Here is a 24,013-nt window from a genome sequence, read left to right as displayed (position 1 = left end):
TCTAGTCTCTTCTCTATTCTTTTCATTAGAAGTGAGTTACTAAGTCCAGTCTATACCCCAGGGCTCCGGCTCTTAAAGGGAAGAATGGTAAAGAATTTGTGGACATCTTTTTAAACTACCACAAAAGGTATATGCATTTGTAATTTTGATAAATATTGCCAAATTTGCCTTCCATCAAGATTGAACTAATTTAAATTCCCACCAGCAACGTATGAGAGTTGCCAGACCTTTAAAGTGAACTTAATTTGGTTTATGCTACATACAGACAAGTAGAAAGGAGAAAAATAAAGCCACAAATTCATCACAGTCTGCCCTTTATGGACTGTATTTATGTGTGTGTTTCCTCCACTCAGTTGTGAGCTCTTGGAAGATAGGAGCACATTTTTCCCAAATCTTTAGTCCCTAGAGAACTTAGCCTAATGCTTTGTAAATAGTAGATGTTCACTAATTTTTTTCCTTTGTCTACATATATACATGCAAAAAGCAAACAAACAAGTCATTAATTATAAAATACTGTCCAAGAACACAAGCTCAGGGTTGGAAAATAATACCAAGTCGAAAAGTTTCAAATTCTTTAAAAATAGTATCACGGAACTAATCCAAAGTGCTGTTTCTAAACTATTCATGATTTTTACTTTTTCCAAGTAGTTGTTTGGGTTACCCAAATCAAATACACTTAGAATAAGTTGTTCAAGCAAGACTGGATACCATTTCTCGGAGGTATTATTTATAATGAACTTATGTATGTGATAAGAGTTGCCTTTTTTAACGGTAAGATTGTTTAATTCTATGAGTATGAAAATGGTCAGGATAATTTTAGATCATGTAATCTTTTTAAAATAGGTAAACATTTATTTTAGCAATAGATGTGTTTCCTGAAAAGCTTGCATATGAATGAAACTGTTTCAGTTGTAAAGAAAAGATAGTTATCATTTATTTAACTTTAAATGATCTCTCCTTAACTTATCTGTTTGTTATTTCACATTGTCATAAATTGAATTTGCTTAAAATAGGGAAAACCTATGCTACAGATGTTTGGTAACCAATAGATAATCTGTTCTGTGCAAGGCACTTCTATCTTTATTGATACTGATTTTTATGTGACTGATAGTTTACCTTTTAGTTGGTTATATTCTTAAGATGGAACCTTCTCTAAGTCCACCAAATGAGGGGACATACGTTACCTACGAAATAAGTATTTTTAAGCATTTGAGTGTTGGTAGAAAAGCCAAGACAGCCAAAGAAAGCTTTGTTGTCACAGTTCCTACCTTGTCCCTGGTTATTCTCAAACTGTGTAAAGACTCAAATTAGGAACATATACACTAAATCAGGATCAGTGGAACAATTTATTTTTTGCTCTATGTTTTCTATTGTAATAATAAAATACATAAGTAGCAGAAGTACATCACCTCTTAAAAAGATTTGTGGGATGAAGACATTTAGGGAATGAATAATAACTATTATTAATTTTTCATCTTTAGTGCTATTCAACTCTAGTTATTAGAAAATAAAATTTGGAGAAGGCTATTGTTTGGCCAGGTGTATGCATGTGTGGGTATTGAAACACAAGCAAAGCAGCACCCTAACTTTAGTATCCCTTTTTTCTCTGGTCAAAAACTCGATAGTGGGGAAAAAAAACACCTCAGTAGTGGAGTCCCAAGGCTGCTTGTACTGATACCACAACCAAAAACACATACTACATATAGCAGGCAGCATTTTGATTCCAGTGAAAGCAAACAGTATCCTTATAAGTTAAGGCAAATAGGCAAACAGAATGACTTAAACTGAGGTTTCATTTTTCTCCAATGGTAAGTAGAAGAGGGAAAAGATAGTCTCCAAAAACTAAGGACTCAAAAGAGCTAAAGAATTAACACTTTTTTTTTTTTTTTAATAATTTATTTGGTTGTGCCCTGTCAGTTGCGGCAGACGGGCTCCTTAGTTGTGGCATGCATGTGGGATCTAGCTCCCTGACCAGAGATTGAACCCAGGCCCCCTGCATTGGGAGCATGGAGTCTTAACCACTGCGCCACCAGGGAAGTCCCAAGAATAAACACTTTTTAAAAATTGTTAATTGAAAGAAAAGTTCTCTGTCTTGAAATTGCATATTTGCTTGTATTGGCATTAGCAGTTTTCCTTTCTCTTCTTTGGGAAGAAATACATTTAATTTAGGTTTTCTAAATGCATATACTGTGATCTAGTGTTCAAAATCTCTCTTATAACTTAGCAAAAAAAATTAATTAAAAAAATCAGATAGTCATTTTATCCCTTTGGGAAGATACATTTTTACATTATGTTCCCTATGAAATATTATACATAACAATCTCGGAGGCAAAGACTTAGTAGTGCACATAAACTAGAAATCCCTTCGGGGTATCTATGACCCCAAAATTTAAGAATCCAAGAGAACCTCTTTACAGCTGATACTCTCCCTCCAGACATTACTTTAGACTAATATAGAGTCTTAGAAAACTTGGGTTCACTGGTAAGGAAAGTATTAATTATTTCTACCATACTTTGCTTGAATACTCAGGGTTGGGTCATGTATTTTGTGCTTTCAGCACAGGGTCGAACATGGGTAACTTCACTGGTTGGAATTCATTTCCCCTTCCTGGAATCAGCTCATGGCTGTAGCTAGGAGAAAAGCATCCCAGTGGTAGATGTTATAGCACAGAACCGAACCACTCAGGTCACTTTTCAGATTATAGATGTATTCTTAAGGGGCTCTGACATGTTCATATTACCTTCAGAAGTCATTAAGGAAGAGAAAATAAAAAGCAGATCTGAAGACAAGTAAGAGACAAGTAATTCATCAATTTAAATTCACCTTGAAGCCATCAGTGATAGCAGAAAAGATGAGGGTTAAAATACTCTTGTTAAGCATTCCCTGCTCAAAGTTCTCATCTTATGAAGGCAAACATTTTGATGATACCAGGGCTTTTCTTGAACATAGTCTTTTGTTTTTTAGTCTTGGATCCTTGACAATATGTATAAGTAGTGGTTGTTTTCCTACATTTTTAAACCATCATAGAGATAACTGAGTTTTATGCAATTAAATGCAATGGTACACTTGAAACTGAAACATAAACTTCCTGAACTATAATGGGGAACTCTTTGAAAATAGTTTATATCAACGTTTTCCAAAATACAGCATAATTGGTCATATCGGCGTTTAAAAAAGATAAAATAGAAATTAGCGGAGTACGTTGCACAAAGTATAGGAATTGTGTTGTTTTGGAAATTTTTAAATTCAATATTTATATGTATGTGTTGAGTTGCAATGTAAAATGTATTTCTTATTGTAGGTCTTGATCAAAAATATTTGAAAAACAATGATGTTTATATTATACAGACTCATTTGGTAATAGTTTCTATCCTGTACTTAGAAGATGTTACTCCCACATCAGACATATTAAAACTATTATCATTTTGAACAGAGTACTATGTATTTAATTAGAATTGGTGATAATTAGTTATTGTGGAATAGGGATAAAACTGTGTCATATCATTAGAAAATGTCTGTAACTCACTCAGGGAGAGCTTTCTCAAACTACACAATCCACCTCACACCTCCCAGTGGAGAATCCCTGCCAGTGGGAAGGAACCTGATGGGATGTTTCCTTTTCCTCACATCTGTTAGGAAGGGGAAACAGAATAGAGACCCACTATCTTAGGCCGTCACTGAAGGAACTTTTACAGTTACAGATCATTATAGTTAGCTCTACTTTCTGGATTTCACCAATTTAACAGGCAAAACTAGATGGTGGAAGACAACAGTGGAGACCTGTCCTCATGGCTGTGACTGAGAAGGATTTGCTGCTTTATGACTGTATGCCGTGGACAAGGGATGCCTGGGCATCACCGTGTCATAGCTACCCTCTTGTTGCCACAAGGTAAGACTAAAGACAAAAAAAAAAAATGTCTATCCTCCTCTAAATCTACTAAAGAATTTAAAAATGAATTCTATTATCTTTTAGGTGGCTAAAATAACATTTAAGTAGCTGATGTAGTTGATTTAGACAAAAACTTTTCTTTCACAACCTTATTGATTATTTTGCAGCTCCTAGCTCAAAATAAATGGTTTCTGTCACTAGTATTTTTGTGTGTATTTTTTAAGATGTTGAAGCAGCTTTCTAACTGCTCTTTTCGACTTGCTTAGTCATGAAGATAAGTAAATAGTGGGGTTTTTTCCTTTCCTTTATTGACTGTGACTAGAAAACCACTGAAATAGTGGCAGCATTTTGACTGAGTGATGAAATCATTTAAACAAGACTGTGGTACCGTGGATAAACCACACAACTCAGCCAAAACGTTCTTCAACTTCTCTTTCTAGTATAAGAGTACATAATTTTGATTCCATCAAATAAACATTTATTTGACCTGAAGCAACAGGATGTTTCTAGCATGTCCAATGTGCGGAGCTGGAAGGGAAAAGAATAGAGAAATGTAGATTTGGGGACCAAGATGTCTTAAGAAATTACTAGAAAGTAGTTATCTAGTGTGAAACTAGAAAACATGTTCACGTTCGGTGTTATTTGGGCTTAAAAAAGAATCAGGTTTTGGGCTTCCCTGGTGGCGCAGTGGTTTAGAGTCCGCCTGCCGATGCAGGGGACACGGGTTCGTGACCCGGTCCGCGAAGATCCCACATGCCGCGGAGCGGCTGGGCCCGTGAGCCATGGCCGCTGAGCCTGCGCGTCCGGAGCCTGTGCTCTGCAACGGGAGAGGCCAAAACAGTGAGAGGCCCGCGTACCGCAAAAAAAAAAAAAAAAAAGGGAGCCCCAGAGAAAATACTTGGTAGTCAGAAAGGCTAAATGGTGGAGCCATCTGGTATGTCCCACGGGCAACAGTATGGGGGCTCCTGCTTTCAGCAGACAGAGAGTCACGTGAAGCAGAGTATTCTTCTGTTCCAGGAAGGCTTCTATGTTATGTAGGATTTCCTTCAATTTGCCAAGTTCCCTTACATATATCACTCTTTTTATAAAAATATAATTTCCACATAGCTTTTCAGGAGTTTCTGTGTAATTTAGAGCTGGAGCCCTTAGATCACAGAATAGAGATAAAGGATTTATTGAGCCTCAGAGTTAGGGAAGTGTGCCCTCATTAATTTCTTCAGGACATAATGGTCCTTCAGAAAGACTGAATTTAACCATCAGTTTCTCTGGTTCTATTTATTTTTAAAATTCTCACTAAATTATAACCTCCTTGAGGTCAAGAACTATGACTTAGCTCAGCATTTCCCATAATGCTTTGTGTATAGTAGGCCTTCAGTAAACCTTAGTTGAAATAAATTCTGTTACTTAAATTACAGTTTCTGTCTTAGTTATATTGGGAACATGACAGGAATTGTAACAAAACATGTAGACATGTCTCAGTAGATATAATTAGAGCAATTAAATTTATATTTTCTAAAGAGTTAGAGCTTATGAATATGACTGTCCAGATCTCTTAAGCTTAAATTTTATGGAAGAGGCTTATGCTCTAGTTATGATCATAGAATGCAAGGAGGGTAGCTATATCCTTAGACATTTCCTTTACTGGATGTTACTGGAGGGATGGAGCAGAAACCTATGTCATCCCCTAGATGAGCTTTTGTTCAATATAGAAATTATAATCTCATAAACAAATAATTTCTGGACATTGACTAGACTGGACCTAGACCATCAAGGTACTTTGGTACTAAACAAGGAAATGGGGTGGTTGTGTGGATACTCTCAGTGTGGTATTAATTTGCAACTAAGGAAAAGATATAAATAAGATTTAAAACTCGTAGAAAAAAAATACAGGAGTAGATCTTAATGGTCTTGGCTTAGGCAGAGCCTTCTTAGATACAACACCAAAGCACAAGCAACAAGAGAATAAATAAATAAATTGGACTTAATCAAAGTTAAAAACTTTTTTGCTTCATATGTCACCATTAAGAAAGTGAAAAAACCCACAGAATGGGAGAAAATATTTGCAAATCATATATCTAATCTGGGACTTGTATCTAGAAAATATAAAGAACTCTTACAACTCAATAATAAAAAGATAAATTACCCAATTAAAAAATGGGAAAAGGATCTGAGTAGACGTTTGTTCAAAGAAGATATGCAACTGGCCGATAAGCACATGAAAAGGTGCTCGGCATAATTAGCCATCGGGGAGTTGGAAATTGAAACCACAATGAACTATCACTTCCCACCCACTAGGATGGCTATAATTAAAAAGATAGTATACAAGAGTAGACTAGGATGTAGGAGAAAATAGAACCTCATACACTATTGGTGGGAGTGTAAAATGGTGCAGTTGATGTGGAAAAATCTGAAAGTTCCCGAAAAGGATAAACATAGTCATTGTATGACCCAGCAATTCCACTCCTAGGTTGTATATCCAAGAGAAATGAAAAATGTCCACACAAAAATTTATTCATGAAACTTCATAACAGCATCATTCATGACACCTAAACAGTGGAAACAATCCAAGTGTCCATCAGCTGATGAACAGATAAACAAAATGTGGCATATCCATACAATGGAATTTTTTTTTTTTTTTTTTGCGGTACACGGGCCTCTCACTGTTGTGGCCTCTCCCGTTGCGGAGCACAGGCTCCGGACGCGCAGGCTCAGCGGCCATGGCTCACAGGCCCAGCCGCTCTGCAGCATGTGGGATCTTCCCGGACCGGGGCACGAACCCGTGTCCCCTGCATCGGCAGGCAGACTCTCAACCACTGTGCCACCAGGGAAGCCCATACAATGGAATATTATTCAGCAAAAAAATAAAAAATGTTCTGATACACACTGCAGCATGGATGAACCTTGAAAACATTATATTAAGTGAAAGGAGCCAGATGCAAAAGACCACATACTGTATGATTCCATTTATATGAAATGTCCAGAATAGGCAAATCTATACAGACAGAAAGTAGATTTGTTGTTGCCAGGGTTTTTTTTGGCGGGGGAGCAGGGAGAGAGTTGGGAGAAATAGGGAGTGACTGCTAGTGGGTATAGGGATTCTTTTTAGGGTAATGAAAATGTGCTAAGATTGTGCTGATGGTTGCAAAACTCTCATTATACTAAAGTCCATTGAACTATGTACACTTTTAAGTGGTAAAGTATATGGAACGTGAATTATATCTCAGTAAAGCTGTTATAAATAAAACAAACCCCAAAAGCCAACAAGATTTAATAGAAGGGAATAAGACCAATCCTTAAACTGAGTTTGAGTTCCTAATAGCTACTTATATTAGGTAATTGGGAGCATTGTTACTTAATCTTTCTGTGCCACAGACTTTTCATTTGTTAAGTGGACCCTAATGAGATAGAGGGGGTGTGAGTATTAAAATGAGTCAATACTTTTAAAATGCCTACAGTGGTACCTGACACATTGTAGGCGCTTAAGTAAGTGTTAGCTTCTTTAATTATAATAATTATTTATTATTAAGTGAAAATATGTCAAGGAAGAATTTGTGTAAAAAGTATAATTGGTTTTTTGACATTGTTAAAAGAAGAGCTTAGCTCTAAACCAACAGTTTTTATGAGTAGTGAAAGTTTCATATTAAATGTGAGGAATTCAGATATATATTTGTTTTGTTTTTGTTTTTTATTATTTATTGGCTGCATTGGGTCTTTGTTGCTGCGCGTGGGCTTTCTCTAGCTGCGGCGAGTGGAGGCTAGTCTTCATTTCGGTGCGCGGGCTTCTCATTGTGGTGGCTTCTCGTTGCGGAGCACGGGCTGTAGGCACGCGGGCTTTAGTAGTTGTGGCACACGGTCTCAGTAGTTGTGGCTCAAGGGCTCTAGAGCGCAGGCTCAGTAGTTGTAGCGCACTGGGCTTAGTTGCTCTGCGACATGTGGGATCTTCCCAGACCAGGGCTCGAACCGTTGTCCCCTGCATTGGCAGGCAAATTCTTAACCATTGCACCACCAGGGAAGTCCCTCTTAATACGTTTAATTAATTAATGAAACAGCAAGGATTCTTCACTCCTTGCCCAGGAAGTACTGGTGGATTAGGAGCAAAAGTGACAGGCAGATGAGAGGTTTAGTTTTTCCGTGTGGCTGTGTTGGCCAAATGGAATTGGTTGAAGTCACTTCTTGATAGAATTAAGGGGGCTTAATCATCCTCTGCCTCCTAGAGAGGTTAGAGTATCGCCACTGAAAGAGACCAGAGGAGGAACCCAGACCAGAAGGTATCCAGTAAAGAGAGGCAAAGCCAGAAAGTGGTGTGCTTATGTCTTTTTAGTGTGGAGGAAAGAGGCAGTTTGAGATACATGTGAGTAATGAGAAAGGGCTGAATGTTCACTTTCACTAATTCTAATACTTTGGAACATGTTCTTATGAGTGGATGAGATACACACACACACAAGGGTAACATAAACATATAGAGAAGGAAAAGATTAAGGACCTTGATGATCAAATAGCAAAGGTAGATAGTCCCTGATAAATTAAGAATTAATTGCAGTTCAAAAATCAAAGAAGGGAACTTCCCTGGTGGTGCAGTGGTTAAGAATCCTCCTGCCAGTGCAGGCGACATGGGTTCGAGCCCTGGTCCACGAAGATCCCACATGCTGCAGAGCAACTAAGCCTGTGTGCCACAACTACTGAGCCTGCGCTCTAGAGCCTGTGCTTCACAACAAGAGAAGCCACCGCTCGCTGCAACTAGAGTAAGCCCGCGTGCAGCAACGAAGACCCAGTGCAGCCAAAAGTAAATAAATAAAATAAGTAAATTTAAAAAAAAAATCAAAGAAGGGCTTCCCTGGTGATGCAGTGGTTAAGAATCCACCTGCCAATGCAGGGGACACGGGTTCGAGCCCTTGTGCAGGAAGATCCCACATGCTGCAGCCAACTAAGCCCGTGCGCCACAACTACTGAGCCTGCTCTCTAGAGCCCATGGGCCACAATTACTGAACCCGCGTGCCACAGCTATTGAAGCCCATGCACATAGAGCCCGTACTCCGCAACAAGAGAAGTCACCGCAATGAGAAGCCTGCGCACCTCAGCGGAGAGTAGCCCCTGCTCGCCACAATTAGAGAAAGCCTGCGCCCAGCAATGAAGACCCAACACAGCCAAAAATAAATAAAATAAATTTTAAAAATCAAAGAACACTGTTAGGGTAATATAAATTAACATGAGTTAACCATTTATATTGGCTTGCACATTTATAGATTCTTGGAAACCAAAAGTGTGTGTGTGTGTTTACTTAATAGCTGATATTTCGGGATGGTTGAGGAATTAAGTAAAAACATGAAAGTGATAAATGAAGAGGATTTTTATTTTATTTTTATTTTACACATTTCTTGAGGTTAAAGCCAGGTACAGGATACAGGTAGAAAAATAGATATAGGTGCCGTGGATTCTGCAGGATGTGAATTTTGTAGTCTTTTCCTATAATCTTTCTTTGACTGGAAAAGAAAACGATCCAGAGAAAGTGTGGCTACTTTATGATGTGGAAAATTGAGTGGTGTTGTGCTTATGGGACTTAACAGGGTAAAAGCTGCTGAAACGCCTTTGCATGAGCTCATCTGGCCTCCCCACTAAGGGGGCCTTTTGGCAGTGTGTTCTAACCAACTGCTGTGCAGCAAGAGTCCAGCAGCTGGTTTGAATTAGATTCCCTCTGCCAAATATTTCATAATCAAATCTGTAGGAAAAATTCTCCTGGACTTTCTATTTTTTAATGTCTGATTTGGGATTAGCAATCAAACTGAATATGGTAGAATACACCCTGTCACTTTCCTCATACTTTGTCTTACTTGGATCATATGTGGAGTAGTTTTGAAACTTATTTAACTCTTCCAGAGATAGCTAATGTGTAATTGGCATGTTGGTTCTACAGGGATCAGCCCAGGGAGGTGGTTCTCAAATTATACTTTCATGGACCTCTGGGGATTCCTTCTTCAGGGGGTCTGTAAGTTCAAAACTATTTTCACAGTAATACTAAGGTGTTGTTTGCTTTTTTCATTGTTGACATTTGCACTGAGGGTTGGTAAAATTGCTGGTACCTTAGCATGAATCAAGGCAGTTGGCACCAAACTGTATGGACTTGCAGGGAGAAAACATACCAGTTTAACCTCAAAATGTCTTTGTTGAAGCAGTAAAAATTACTAGTTTATTTAATCTCAACCCTTGAGTATTCATCTTGTTAATAATCTGTGAGATGAAGTGGGAAGTGCTCAGAGTCCACTTCTGCTGCATACTGAGGTATGAGAGTTGCTGCAGAGGAAAGCATGTGTGGTTGAGCTGCAAGCTGAACCAGCGGGTTTTTTCATGCAACACCATTTTTTCACTTGAAAAAACAACTGGCTGACACACTGTGGCTGGTCAGACTTGGGTATTTGTTAGACATTTTTTTCCCTAAAATAACCAAAATGAATTTGTCATTTAAGGAAAACACTGATGGTATTTGTTAACAATTATAAATTTCTAGCTTTCAAACAAAAATTAGAATTCTGGAAAACTAGCATCTGTCTCTGTGAGTTTGATAGCTTCCCAATACTTAAAGACTTGTCTGATGAGATCATTGGTGATACTAGCAAATGTGACTTTTTGATATAATAAAATGCTTTTAACATTTGGAAAATGTGCATAACTCAATGAAAAAATATATTCCAAATGACCAATACATGATGCTACAAAAGCATGCAAGGGTAAGAAAGATCTATTCAAGCTGCAAGAGAGACCAAAGGATTTTTAATGTAACAGGATATGAAAACTTTATTGATAAGTTTTCAGATACTACATTGCAACTAACCTTTAAGACTCCGCTGTTGAGTTTTGGTTTGGTAGACAGAAAGATAACCACAATTATCTGAAAAGGCTATAAATACTCCTTCCTTGTCCAACTGCCTAGCTGTGTGAGGCTTGGCATACTTAAACTGCATACTGCAGCAGAATGCAGAAGCACATATAAGAATTCAGCTCTGTTTTATTAAGCTGGATATTAAAGAGATTTGCAAAAAATTTAAAACAATGCTACTCTTCACATTAATGTTTTGTTGTTGTTTGGGAAAATATTATTTTAATAAAAATAAGTTATTTATATTAACATCTAACCGGTTTGTTATTTTTTATTTTTAAATGAATTAATATTTAAAAAATTTCTCAGGGCTTCCCTGGTGGCGCAGTGGTTGAGAGTCCGCCTGCCGATGCAGGGGACACGGGTTCGTGCCCCGGTCCAGGAAGATCCCACATGCCGCGGAGCGCCTAGGACCGTGAGCCATGGCCGCTGAGCCTGCGCGTCCGGAGCCTGTGCTCCGCAACGGGAGAGGCCACAAGAGTGAGAGGGCCGCGTACTGCAAAAAAAAAAAAAAAAAATTTCTCAGTTTTAATTTCTCATTATAGTAAATATCAATAAATATAATCCATATGAAGAAAAGTGTTTTGGAGTACTCAGTAGTTTTTAAACACTTTTTTTAAAAAATAAATTTACTTTATTTATTTTTATTTTTGGCTGCGTTGGGTCTTTGTTGCTAAGCGTGGGCTCTCTCCAGTTGCGGCGAGCAGGGGCTACTCTTCTTTGGGGAGCGAGGGCTTCTCATTGCAGTGGCTTCTCTTGTTGGGAGCATGGGCTCTAGGTGCGCGGGCTTCAGTAGTTGTGGCACATGGGCTCCGCAGTTGTGACTCGCGGGCTCTAGAGCACAGACTCAGTAGTTGTGGTGCACGGACTTAGTTGCTCCGCGGCATGTGGGATCTTCCCAGACCAGGGCTTGAACCCGTGTCTCCTGCATTGGCAGGAGGATTCCTAACCACTGTGCCACCAGCGAAGCCCCCTCAGTTTTTAAGAGTGTTGAAGTGTCCTCAACAAAGGGTCCTCCTTTGTTGAAGACCAAAAAGTTGGCAAACCATTAGTTTTGTGCTTCTTAACTGTGGCTACACATTTGAATCATCTGGAGAACTTATAGTAAAATAAGGTTGACTGGGCCCCACCCTAGACCAGTTAAATCTGAATGTTTGAGGATGGGAGCCAGACATCAGTAATATTTAAAAGCTGTGCACCAGGTGATTCTAGTGTAGAGCCAGGGTTGAGAACTATAGTAATTAACTTGGCTAAACCAGTTGGTAGATTAGAAGAAACTGCCTTTTCCTTGAGAGACACAGGCTTGTCTTTTATCTGAACCAGTAGTGACTCCCTGGCAATGAAAGGAAATGTGAAGGAGCATCCATTTACTCTTAGATGTCATCTGCTCAGGTTACTGCTAGAGGAGTAAAGGAAGGAACCAGCAAATTTGTAGAAAAATATTACAGGTGTACAGCCTACAGTGAAGCTAAGAACAAGCCATTTTATTTATTTATCTTTGGTATACATTTCTCATCCAAGTTTTTAAAAATCCTATGTGGAAAACATTATCTGCTGAGTGATTCCTTATAGTGAGGTAGTGTGTTCTGTTATACTGATCTACTTCGAACTTGTTAAAAATAGGGAAAATATTTTTGGAAGAAGTGAATAAATTAAACTATATTAAGTGGTTGTCATGAAGCAAAGTGTTGAATAGTTTAATGACTTTAAAGAGAACTGCTTTCTCCTCTTCTTTCCATATGTATACTTCACTGTTACTTTTTTAGCAGCTTTATTGTGATATAAGTCACATACCATACAGTTCACCCATTTAAAGTAGAAAGTTTAATGGTTTTTAATATGTTCAAAGAGTTACAATCAATATTAGGACACTTTCATCACCCCAAAAAGAAACTCCTTACCCGTTAGTAGTCACTCTTCATTTTCCCCTCCCCCAGGCCTAAGCAACCACAAATCTACTTTCTGGCTCTGTAGATTTGGCCTATTCTGAACATTGCATATATGTGGAATCATGTTACATAGCCCTTTATGTGTGACTTCTTTCACTTTGTGTAATGTTTTCAAGGTTTATCCACGTTGGAGCACGTGTCACAACTTCATTCCTTTTCAAGGCTTAATGATATTCCATTGTATGGATATAGCACATTCATCAGTTGATGGCCATTTGAGTTATTTCCACTTTTTTGACTAGACTGTTGTGAATAATGCTGCTATAACACTCAGGTACAACTTTTTGTGTGAAGATATGGTTTTTTTGTTTTTTTGGCTGTGTTGGGTCTTCATTGCTGTGCGTGGACTTTCTCTAGTTGTGGTAAGCGGTGCATGGGCTTCTCATTGCGGTGGCTTCTCTTGTAGCGGAGCATGAGCTCTAGGCGAGCAGGCTTCAGTAGTTGTGGCACGTGGACTCAGTAGTTGTGGCACGTAGGCTCAGTAGTTGTGGCTCACGGGCTCTAGAGCGCAGGCTCAGCAGTTGTGGAGCTCGGGCTTAGTTGCTCCGCAGCATGTGGGATCTTCCCGGACCAGGGCTCAAACCCATGTCCCCTGCGCTGGCAGGAGGATTCTTAACCACTGCACCACCAGGGAAGTCCCTCTTTTCCCTTTCTTGATAGTGTCATCTGAAGCACAGAAGTTTTTAATTTTGATGAAGTCCAATTTATCAGCCTTATATCGCTTGCATTTTTTGTGTTATATCTAAGAAGGCTTTCCCTAATCCAATGTCACAAAGACTTAATCCTATGTTCTCTTCTAAAAGTTTTATAATTTTAGCTCTACATTTCATTTTTTTATCCAAATGAAGTCAGTTTTTGTATATGGTGTGAAGTAGTGGTCAAACTTTATTCTTTTGCATATGAAAATCCAATTATCACAGTACCATTTATTGAAAAGACTTCTTTCTCCATTGAAGTCCCTTGACATCCTTGTCAAAAATCAGTTGATCATAAATGTGAGGATTTATTTCTGGACTCTCAATTTTATAGTTTAGTGGTAAGTTTTGAAATCAGAAGTGTGAGTCCTCTAACTTTGTTCTTTTTCAAGATTATCTTGGCAATTCAGAATCCCTGGCATTTACCTATGGATTTTAGGGTCAGTTTGTCAATTTCTGCAAACAAACAAACAAAAAAAGATGAAATTCTGATAGGCATTTCATTGACTCTGTAGATCAATCTAGGGAGTATTGCCATCTTAAAAATATTGTCTTCCGATCCATGATACAGGATATCTTTTTATTTATTTAGATTTTCTTTTATTTCTTTCAGCAATGTTTTTTAGTTTTCAGAATACAAGTTTTATACTTCTTTCACTAAATTTATTCTTAAGTAGTATTAAATTTTAATGCTATTGTAAATGAATTGTTTTCTTAATTTTCTTTTTGGATTGTTCATTGCTAGTGTATTCCATCAATACACTGATTTTTATATCTTGATCTTATATCCTACAATCTTGCTCAACTTGTTTATTATTCTAATAGGTTTTTAGTAGATTCCTTAGGACTTTCTATGTACAAGATCATGTCATCTGCAAACAAGAGATAGTTTTTACCACTTCCTTTCCATTCTAGGTGCCTTTTATTTCATTTTCTTGCCTAATTGCTCTGGCCAGACTCGCCAGTACAATATTTATTTATTTGTTTATGTAGCTTTTTTTTTTTTTTTTTTTTTTTTTGGCGGTACGCGGGCCTCTCACTGTTGTGGCCTCTCCCGTTGTGGAGCACAGGCTCCGGACGCGCAGGCTCAGCGGCCATGGTTCACGGGCCCAGCTGCTCCGCGGCATGTGGGATCTTCCCAGACTGGGGCACAAACCCGTGTCCCCTGCATTGGCAGGTGGACTCTCAACCACTGCGTCACCAGGGAAGCCCTGTATGTATCGTTTTGACTGTGCTGTGCAGCTTGCAGGATCTTAGTTCCCCGACCAGGGATTGAACCCAGGCCACAGCAGTGAAAGTGCTGAGTCCTAACCAGTGGACCGCCACAGAATTCCCTCCAGTACAATTTTTTTTTCAATTTATTTTTGGCTGTATTGGGTCTTAGTTGCTGCTCACGGGCTTTCTCTAGTTGCAGCGAGTGGGAGCTACTCTCTGTTGCGATGCGCGTGCTTCTCATTGCAGTGGCTTCTCTTACTGCCGAGCACAGACTTGAGGCGCACAGGCCTCAGTAGTTGTGGCTCGTGGGCTCTAGAGCGCAAGCTCAGTAGTTGTGGCACACAGGCTTAGTTGCTCCGCGGCATGTGGGATCTTCCTGGACCAGGGCTCGAACATGTTTCCCTGCATTGGCAGGCAAATTCTTATCCACTGCACCACCAGGGACATCCGCAGTACAATTTTTAATAGAAGTAGCATAAGCAGGCATCCTTGTCTTTTTCCTGTTCTTAGGGGGAAAGCATTGAATCTTTTACCATTAAGTATGATGTTAGCTGTGGGTTTTTTTTAATAGATAAACTGATATCCAGGTGAGGAAGTTCCCTTCTATTTTCATCCTGGAAAGGTTTTGGATTTGTTAAAATGTTTTTTCCATGTCCATTACAGTGATCATGTGGGTTCTGTCCTTTAGTCTATTTATATGGTTTTACTTATCAATTTGTCAGTCAATTTAAAAATAATTTTTTAAATCAAATTAATTTGTAAATCAATTACAATATCGATTTTTGGACATTAAACCAACCTTGCACTTCTGAGATAAATCTTATTTGGTCATGCTGGATTCAATTTGCTAATAATTTGATGAGGATTTTCATGTCTTATGTTTATACATGATATTGGTCTGTAGTTTTCTTTTCTTGAAATGTCTTTGGATTGGGTGTTAGGATGTTACTGGCCTCATAGAAAGAGTTGGGAGGTATTCCCACCTCTTCTATTTTTTTGGAAGACTTTATAAAGAATTGGCATTGATTCTTCTTTAAATATTTGGTAGAATTCATTAGCAAAGCCATCTGGGATTAAGATTTTCTTTGTTGCAAGTTTTTCACTGTTAGTTGAAGGGATTTTTAAAATATGTTTTAAACCAGTGGTCCCCAACCTTTTTGGCACCAGGGACTGGTTTTGTGGAAGACATTTTTCCGTGGACTGGGTGGGGGTGGGCGGGGTGGGGATGGTTAAGGTGGTAATGCAAGCAATGAGGAATGAGTGGCACATGAAGCTCTGTTCTTTCCCTTTTATCTGAAAATAGTTTTTAGTTCATGAATGTCACATTTCTTAGCTTTGATCTTGAAACCCTGTTCTCATGAACATCTCATGGGGAAGAATATGTATGACATATGATAGAAACTCTAAGGGTCTTTCTTGCTTATGTTTCCCAATGTTTTTTCTCTTCTCTACTTTTTTTCATTGCTGTCCCATACTTGATTTGAATCTTCTCCCTAAAATGCTTAGCTCAATCTCTCATTTTCTTACATCTAAAAGTATTTCAAGGGGCGTTATTACTTATCCCCCCCTAAATGAGTTGGAACTCACTTTTTTTTTGGCCACAGACTGTGCAGTCTGTGGGATCTTAGTTCCCCAACCAGGGATTGAAGCCACGCCACAGCAGTGAAAGTGCTGAGTCCTAACCACTGGATCGCCAGGGGGTTCCTAGACCTCACTTTAAAAAAAAAAAAAATTATTTATTTATTTGGTTGCACCGGGTCTTAGTTGTGGCAGGCAGCCTCCTTAGTTGTGGCAGGCAGGCTCCTTAGTTGGGGCAGGCGGGCTCCTTAGTTGCAGCAGGCAGGCTCGTTAGTTACAGCTCACCAGCTCCTTAGTTGCGGCACGAGGGCTCCTTAGTTGTGGCATGCGAACTCTTAGTTGTGGCATGCATGTGGGATCTAGTTCCCTGATCAGGGATTGAACCCAGGCCCCCTGCATTGGGAGTGTGGAGTCTTATCCACTGCGCAACGAGGGAAGTCCCTAGAACTCACTTTTTAAAGTAAAAAGATGGCACATCATTTTTTTTTTTAATGTAGTAGAGTAGTATCATATTTTAAGTGAATGGGAGTCAAGAGTTGTAACCAAGTAGTTCCAGAGTTTTCTTTTTATGGCTGAATAATATTCCATTGTACGGATGTACCACATTTTGTTTATCCACTTATCAGTTGATGGACATTTGGACTATTTCTACTTTTTGGCTATTATGAATAATACTGCTATGAACACTTGTGAACAAATTTTTATGCTAATATATGTTTTTATTTCTCCTGGGTATATACCTAGGAGTGGGATTGTTGGATCATATGGTAACATTTTTAACTTTTGGAGGAACCAGTCAATTTTTAAAAAAAATCACTGTGAAATTATAAATTTAATATCCATTGTAGTTTGTCCTTGTTGATGCTCAAAAATGGTCCTCTCTTTAGCCAGTGGTAGCTCTTCAGGTGGACTTCTCAGCCTTTTTGACAGGACTTTTATATAAAAGTGTTTGAGAATTGCCATATTATCCATTATGATAGAATACTCTGGACTTAACTTGTGTATTTTCTGCTCTAGATCTGACATTTTCCAAGAAGCCTCACTTTTTTTTTTTTTTTTTGAGGGGATGGAAGTTCAATTTGGGCACTAACTACATTTGTTGCTATTGGATTAGTTATTGTTTATAGGCCTTTGTTGATGGACAGAGGTAGGAAGTATGTGTAAGTGTATATATATACATATATATATTTTTTAAACATAAAATACATAGTTGAGTTCACACTGATACTCCATTTCAAGTTTGAGACTACAATGTAATCACTTAACGTCTTCTATCTTACATCTGGTTTTCCTTTTTCCCATATCCAGAATTGCAGATCTTAAGGACACCAGAGATGATCACATTAGAACATCCCATAATTGCTCATTTGCTTTATCCCACGTTACATATCAGAATAGTGCTACTATTATTACTACTACAACATTATCACCAACAGTATAATTACTGAAAGTAGTTGAAAAAAATTTTTTGCAGCTCCTTTTTTTGTACTTTTTTAGTGGTTTCTCCTGCTTCTGTCAGTTCTCCACTAAACTCCCTGTCTGCACTTTCTTATTCCCCTTTGTTGATCTCTACTTATCTTCCAGATTTCTTTTTTCTTTTCTTTTTTTTTTGGCCCGCACCATGCCAAAAGAAAAAAAAGGGATCTTAGTTCCCTGACCAGAGATTGAACCTCGGGCCCCCTGCATTGGAAACGCAGAGTCTTAACCACTGGACCGCCAGGGAAGTCCCCTGGATTTCTAAACGTTGGCTTATTTCAGGGCTCAGATCTCTTCTCTATCAACTACCCTGTCCCTCTGGTGATTGTATCTGATACCATAGCTTGAAATATCTCTTTTACACTGACAACTCCCAAATTTATATCTCCAGACAGAATCACAGACTTATATTCTGACTGCCTATTTAACACATCATTTGCATATTTATGATCACTAGGAAGCAAACTCTGTAGCAAAAGTAACATAAAATAATAAAATAGGTGTTTTTTTCTTTCTTATGTAAAAGAAAACAGCCGTCCTTAGCAAGAGGTTTCTACCCTTCAAGGTTGCCTCATGGCTCAAGATGGTTACTGGAAGCTTTAGCCATAATATCCAAATTGTAGGCAGGAGGAAGAAGAGGAAAAGGACAGAAGGGGCACATACCTGCTGCCTTGTTCTCCAGTTGTGGGGCTTTTCTGGTAATCCTACCCATTAACAGCTTGCAATTCATTGGACGTCTCTTTCTTCAAAGAAGTTTGGGAAATACTCTTTTATCTGTGCATGTTGTCATTCAGGATAAAGGCAGCTTTCTATTTCTAAGGAAGATTGAGAAAACGAATATTGAATAGGCAAGTAGAGCTTTAAGAGTTCTTTGTCGGGACTTCCGTGGTGGTGCAGTGGTGAAGAATCTGCCTGCCAATGCAGGGGACACAGGTTCGATCCCTGGTCTGGGAAGATCCCACATGCTGCGGAGCAACTAAGCGTGTACGCCACACTACTAAGCCTGCACTCTAGAGCCCACAAGCCACGACTACTGAGCCCTTGTGCCACAACTACTGAAGCCCGTATGCCTAGAGCTTGTGCTGCGCAACAAGAGAAGCCTTCACAATGAGAAGCCCACGCACTGCAACGAAGAGTGGCCCCCACTCACCACAACTAGAGAAAGCCCACGTGCACAGCAACAAAGATCCAATGCAGCCAGAAATATAATTAATTAATTAATTTTTTTAAAAAAGTGATCTCTTAAAAAAAAAAAGTTCTTTATGTATTTTGGATACAGTCCTTTACCAGGTATATGTTTTCATAAATTTTCTTCTACTTTGTGACTTGTCTTTTCATTCTCTTAACAGTGTTTTTCAAAGAGCAAATGTTTTTAATTAATGAAATCCAACTTAATCATTTTTTTCCTTTATGGATCATGCTTTTGGTGTTGTATCTTTTTAGATTACTTAGATTTTCTGTTAAAATGTCTTCTTGAAGCTTTACACTATTACATTTTACGTTTAGCTCTAAGATCTATTTTGAGTTAATTTTTGGGAAGAGTGTAAGGCCTTCCAAAACAGAAAGCACCAGACCCAGATGAGTTCACTGGTGAATTCTACCAAACATTTAAGGAAGAAATTCCCTACAGTCTCTTTCGAAGAATTGAAGCAGAGGGAATACTTCCTGACTCATTCTATGAGACTAGCATTATGCTAATACCAAAACCAGAAAAAGACATTATAAGAAAAATACAGACCAATATCTCTCATGAGCATAGATGTAAAAATCCTCAAAACGATACTATCAAATCTAATCCAAAAAAGTATGAAAAGAATTATACATCACAACCAAGTGGGATTTATTTTCGATATGCAAGGCTGGTTCAACATTTGAAAATCAATTTGTGTAGGGACTTCCCTGGTGGTCCAGTGGTTAAGACTCCACACTTCCACTGCAGGGGGCACGGGTTCGATCCCTGGTCAGGGGAATAAGATCGCACATGCTGCATGGTGTGACCACCCTGCCACAAAAAAAAGAAAAGAAAAGAAAATGAATTTGTGTAACCCATCACGTCAACAAACTGAAGAAGAAAAATCTTGTATCAGGAGATACAGGAAAAGCATTTGACAAAATGCAACACCCATTCATGATTAAAACTTTCAGTAAACTAAGAATAAATGGGAACATTCTCAACTTGATAATGACTACCTACAAAAAATCTACAGCTAACATCATACTTAATGATGAGAAACACAAAGCTTTTCCACTAAGATCAGGCCCAAGGCAAGGATGTTCCCCTCTTGCCACTCCTTTCAACATCATACTGGAAGTCCTTGCTAATGCAGTAAGGCAAGAAAAGGAAGTTAAAGGTATACAGATTGAAAAGGAAGACATAAAACTATCTTTGTTCTCAGAAGACATGATCAGCTATGTAGAAAATTGAAAAGAATTGGCAAAAAACTCCTGGAACTAATAAGCTCTTATAGCATGGTTGCAGGATACAAGATCAGTGGACAAAAGTCAATTGCTTTCCTATATACTAACAATGAGCAAGTGGAATTTGAAATTAAAAACACAATGCCATTTACATTAGCATCTCCCCAAAATGAAATACTTAAATATAAATCTAGCAAAATGTGTTCAAGATCTATATGAGGAAAACTCCAAAACTCTGATGAACAAAATCAAAGAAGAACTAAATAAATAGATATTCCATGTTCATGGATAGGAAGACAATATTTTCAAGACGTCAGTTTTTCCAAGTTGATCTATAGATTCAATGCAATCCCAGTCAGAATTTTAGCAAGTTATTTTATGGGTATTGACAAACTGATTCTAAAGTTTATATGGAGAGGCAAAAGACCCAGACACACAAAATTGAAGAACACAAAATTGAACAAACACAAAATTGGAGAACAAAGTTGGAGGACTGATGTTACCCAACTTCAAGACTTACTATAAAGCTGCAGTAATCAAGACAGTGTAGTGTTGATGAAAGAACAGACAAATATATAGATCAGTGAAACAGAATAGAGAGCTCAGAAATAGACCTCTGTAAATATCATCAACTGATCTTTGACAAAGGAGCAAAGGCACTACAATGGAACAAATACAGTCTTTTTCAATGAATCCTGCTGGAACAACTAGATATCCACATGTAAAAAAATTTTGCCCTTCACCAGAATTAACTCAAAATGGATCATAGACCTAAGTGTAAATTGCAAAACTATAAAACTCCTAGATGGTAACAGGAGAAAACTTAGATGACCTTGGGTATTATAATGGCTTTTTTTAGATACAACACCGAAGACATGATTTATGAAAGAAATAATTATAAGCTGGACTTCATTAAAACTAAAAATTGCTGTTCTGTGAAAAACAGTGTCAAAGAATTAGAAGAGAAGGCACAAACTAGGAAAAAATATTCACAAAAGACACATCAGATAAATGACTGTTACCCAAAATAATACAAAGAGCTATTGAAGCTCAACAGTAAGAAAACAAACAACTTGGGAATTCCCTGGCCGTCCAGTGGTTAGGACTCCATGTTTCCACTGCAGGGTGCATGGGTTTGATCCCTGGTCGGGGAACTAAGATGCTGCAAGCCACGCGGCACAGGCCAAAGAAAAAAAAAAAGAATGAAAACAAACAACTTCATTAAAAAATGGGCCAATGACAACATGAATAGACGCCCCACCAAAGAAAATATACAGATCGCAAATAAGAATATGAAAATATGTTTCACATCACATATCATCAGGGAAATGCAAATTAAAACAATGAGATACTACTACACACTTATTAGAATAGCCAGTATCCGGTGCACTGACAACACCAAACACTGGCGAGGATTTGGAGCATCAGGAACTCTCATACAATGCTGGTGGGAATGCAAAATGGTACAGCCAGTTTGACAAGAGTTTGGTGGTCTCTTACAAACATTTTCTTACCATACAGCCCAGATATTCCACTCCTTGGTTTACCCAAAGGAGTTGAAAAATTATATTTAAAAAAAACCTATACAAAGATGTTTATAGCCACTTTATTCTTTTTTTTTTAAATTGATGTATAGTTGATTTGCAATGTGTTAGTTTCTGGTATACTCAGCTTTATTCTTTTTTTTTTTTTTGCGGTACGCGGGCCTCTCACTCTTGTGGCCTCTCCCGTTGCGGAGCACAGGCTCCGGACGCACAGGCTCAGCGGCCATGGCTCACGGGCCCAGCCACTCCGCGGCATGTGGGATCTTCCCGGACCGGGGCATGAACCCGTGTCCCCTGCATCGGCAGGCGGACTCTCAACCACTGCGCCACCAGGGAAGCCCTTAATCAAAATTGAATCTTTTTTTGATACGCATGGCCTCTTGGGAGCATAAAAAAAGCTAATGTGAAACTGGGGCCTTGGGCCATCCAGCCTAGTGTTCTGCCTGTGACACCAGGGGGTCATTTTATGGGAAAACAGAATGATATCTACTTCAAAGACTATAATCTTGTTTTGAAATGTACTTATCTAAAAACTGCTGATGGGGCTTCCCTGGTGGAGCAGTGGTTGAGAGTCCGCCTGCCGATGCAGGGGACACGGGTTCATGCCCCGGTCCGGGAAGATCCCACATGCCGCGGAGCGCCTAGGACCGTGAGCCATGGCCGCTGAGCCTGCGCGTCCGGAGCCTGTGCTCCGCAACGGGAGAGACCACAAGAGTGAGAGGCCCGCGTACCACAAAAAAAAAAAAAAAAAAATTGCTCATGGCTTTTATAATTTCTGCTTATTAATCAGCATAAATTGCTGACATTTTCCTCTGACAGTGCATTAATTACCTTTGATCTTTGTTTGTGGTTCTAGGTTGGTTCATTCTGGCTCCGGATGTCGATCACCCTCACTTGGATCTGACCTTACGTTTGCTACCAGGACAGGCTCTCGGCAAGGCATTGAGATGCATCTCTTCCGGGTGGAGACGCATCGGGATCTATCGACCTGGACCCGGATACTTGTTCAGGGTTGCCATGCTGCTGCTGAGCTGATCAAGGAAGTCTCTCTAGGTACAGATCCTAGCATTTCATTTCTAATAGTAATTAAATGGAACTGTTATACTTTGTTTTAAAGTAAGAACCATTATCCTGTATGCCAGACTTAAAAATATTCTGAAATAAGGCACCTTAAAGTGATCACGATGGAAAGAAACTGGGTTTCTCTGTTTCAGTAGCAAAGTTTTCATAAGCTTTTTACATGGCTCTGAACACATTTACAACACTCTCTGTACAACATGGTAGTTTTACTGTTCATTATTTAAATCTTTATAGTGTAAGTACTCATTTACTAAATACTAGGTGCATTGACCCTCTAGTTAAGAAGATTTGGAACATGGATAGACACTCTTAAAAATATGAGCATCTGGCAAAGCTTATAGCTGTAGAAAAGTAAAGAGAATTTGGAATAGGAGTCTCTCTTCCAAAGTTTGAAAATGTGTTGCCCAGTAGGTACTGAAATAAGCATCTAAAGGAAATAAGCCTCATGGTCTCTTTCCATTGTTGAAGTGCCCTCTTGTGGCTTGTCTATATGAATTTGGAAATATGGTTTCATACATGTATATTTGTGTATATGGTTATGTATAGATATTTCCAGATTGCTTTTCATTTTAACAAGAACAGAGAGTAGTCAAAATGAAGACACAGTAACAGTTTCTAATATGGTTTTAGTTACTTTGAATATCTTGATTGCAAGTTGGTTTACTTAGTTTTGCTCCTGTTTTCTATGTATTTTGTTTTATAAACCTAGTTTTACAGAATTTATACAAAAAGAGAAAATGTTTTGAGAGCAGAATGTCTTTTGATTTATATTCCTTTCCATTGCTTTTGGAAAGTTAGGGATCTCCATGGCTTTAGAACTGCCTGGGCAGCATTTCCATGGGTCATCTTCTAACACTGGCACAAGGACAGCTTTTTCAATGTTGTCAAAGTAGCACAATTCTTCAACTATTTAGGACGTACTCTATATTTTCCTCACAACGACAATGATGATTCAAGCAATGACACCAATGCCTAGATCCCACCTTGGATTTTGACCAAAGCCACCACATCAGCAGTGTGGTTTCTCACTTTCTCACTTGTCAGTCTCCTACCCATTTTCTCTATGGAGTGGTTGGTCACCACATTAAGGACTGTGAGGCTCTGGTTTTTGTCTTGGCCGCAGAATGTGCTTTCTGGGATGGGGAAGTCCTCAGTTGGAAAGTCTGGATGCTCTGTGTTCCTGTGTGGAGTCCCAGGGGTCAGGCCAGCACACTCATCACTGGCATATGGGGTCACCATAATCTTCTTCAAGGATCCTGAGAGATATGTTTCCCAAAACAAAGAGTGCAACGTGGCT

General features: G+C 38.8%; 1 protein-coding gene across 2 annotated transcripts in view; it reads left to right on the top strand.

Moving 5' to 3' along the window:
• Nucleotides 1-24,013, top strand: part of SNTB2 (syntrophin beta 2) — a 102,485-nt gene that overhangs the window by 59,493 nt on the left and 18,979 nt on the right. For both annotated transcript variants that reach the window (XR_002176458.3, XM_019935606.3), the window contains exons 4-5: nt 3,748-3,890; nt 22,493-22,689. Coding sequence is in view for 1 of the 2 variants with exons in the window: in XM_019935606.3 (XP_019791165.1) it covers nt 3,748-3,890; nt 22,493-22,689 (340 nt within the window). In the remaining variant the exon portion in view is untranslated. The remainder of the gene's footprint in view (nt 1-3,747; nt 3,891-22,492; nt 22,690-24,013) is intronic.

Source organism: Tursiops truncatus, chromosome 19, assembly GCF_011762595.2.
Source record: "Tursiops truncatus isolate mTurTru1 chromosome 19, mTurTru1.mat.Y, whole genome shotgun sequence".
NCBI lineage: Eukaryota > Metazoa > Chordata > Mammalia > Artiodactyla > Delphinidae > Tursiops > Tursiops truncatus.
Note: the sequence above shows the minus strand (reverse complement) of the source record. Positions and strands in the feature narration are given on the sequence as shown.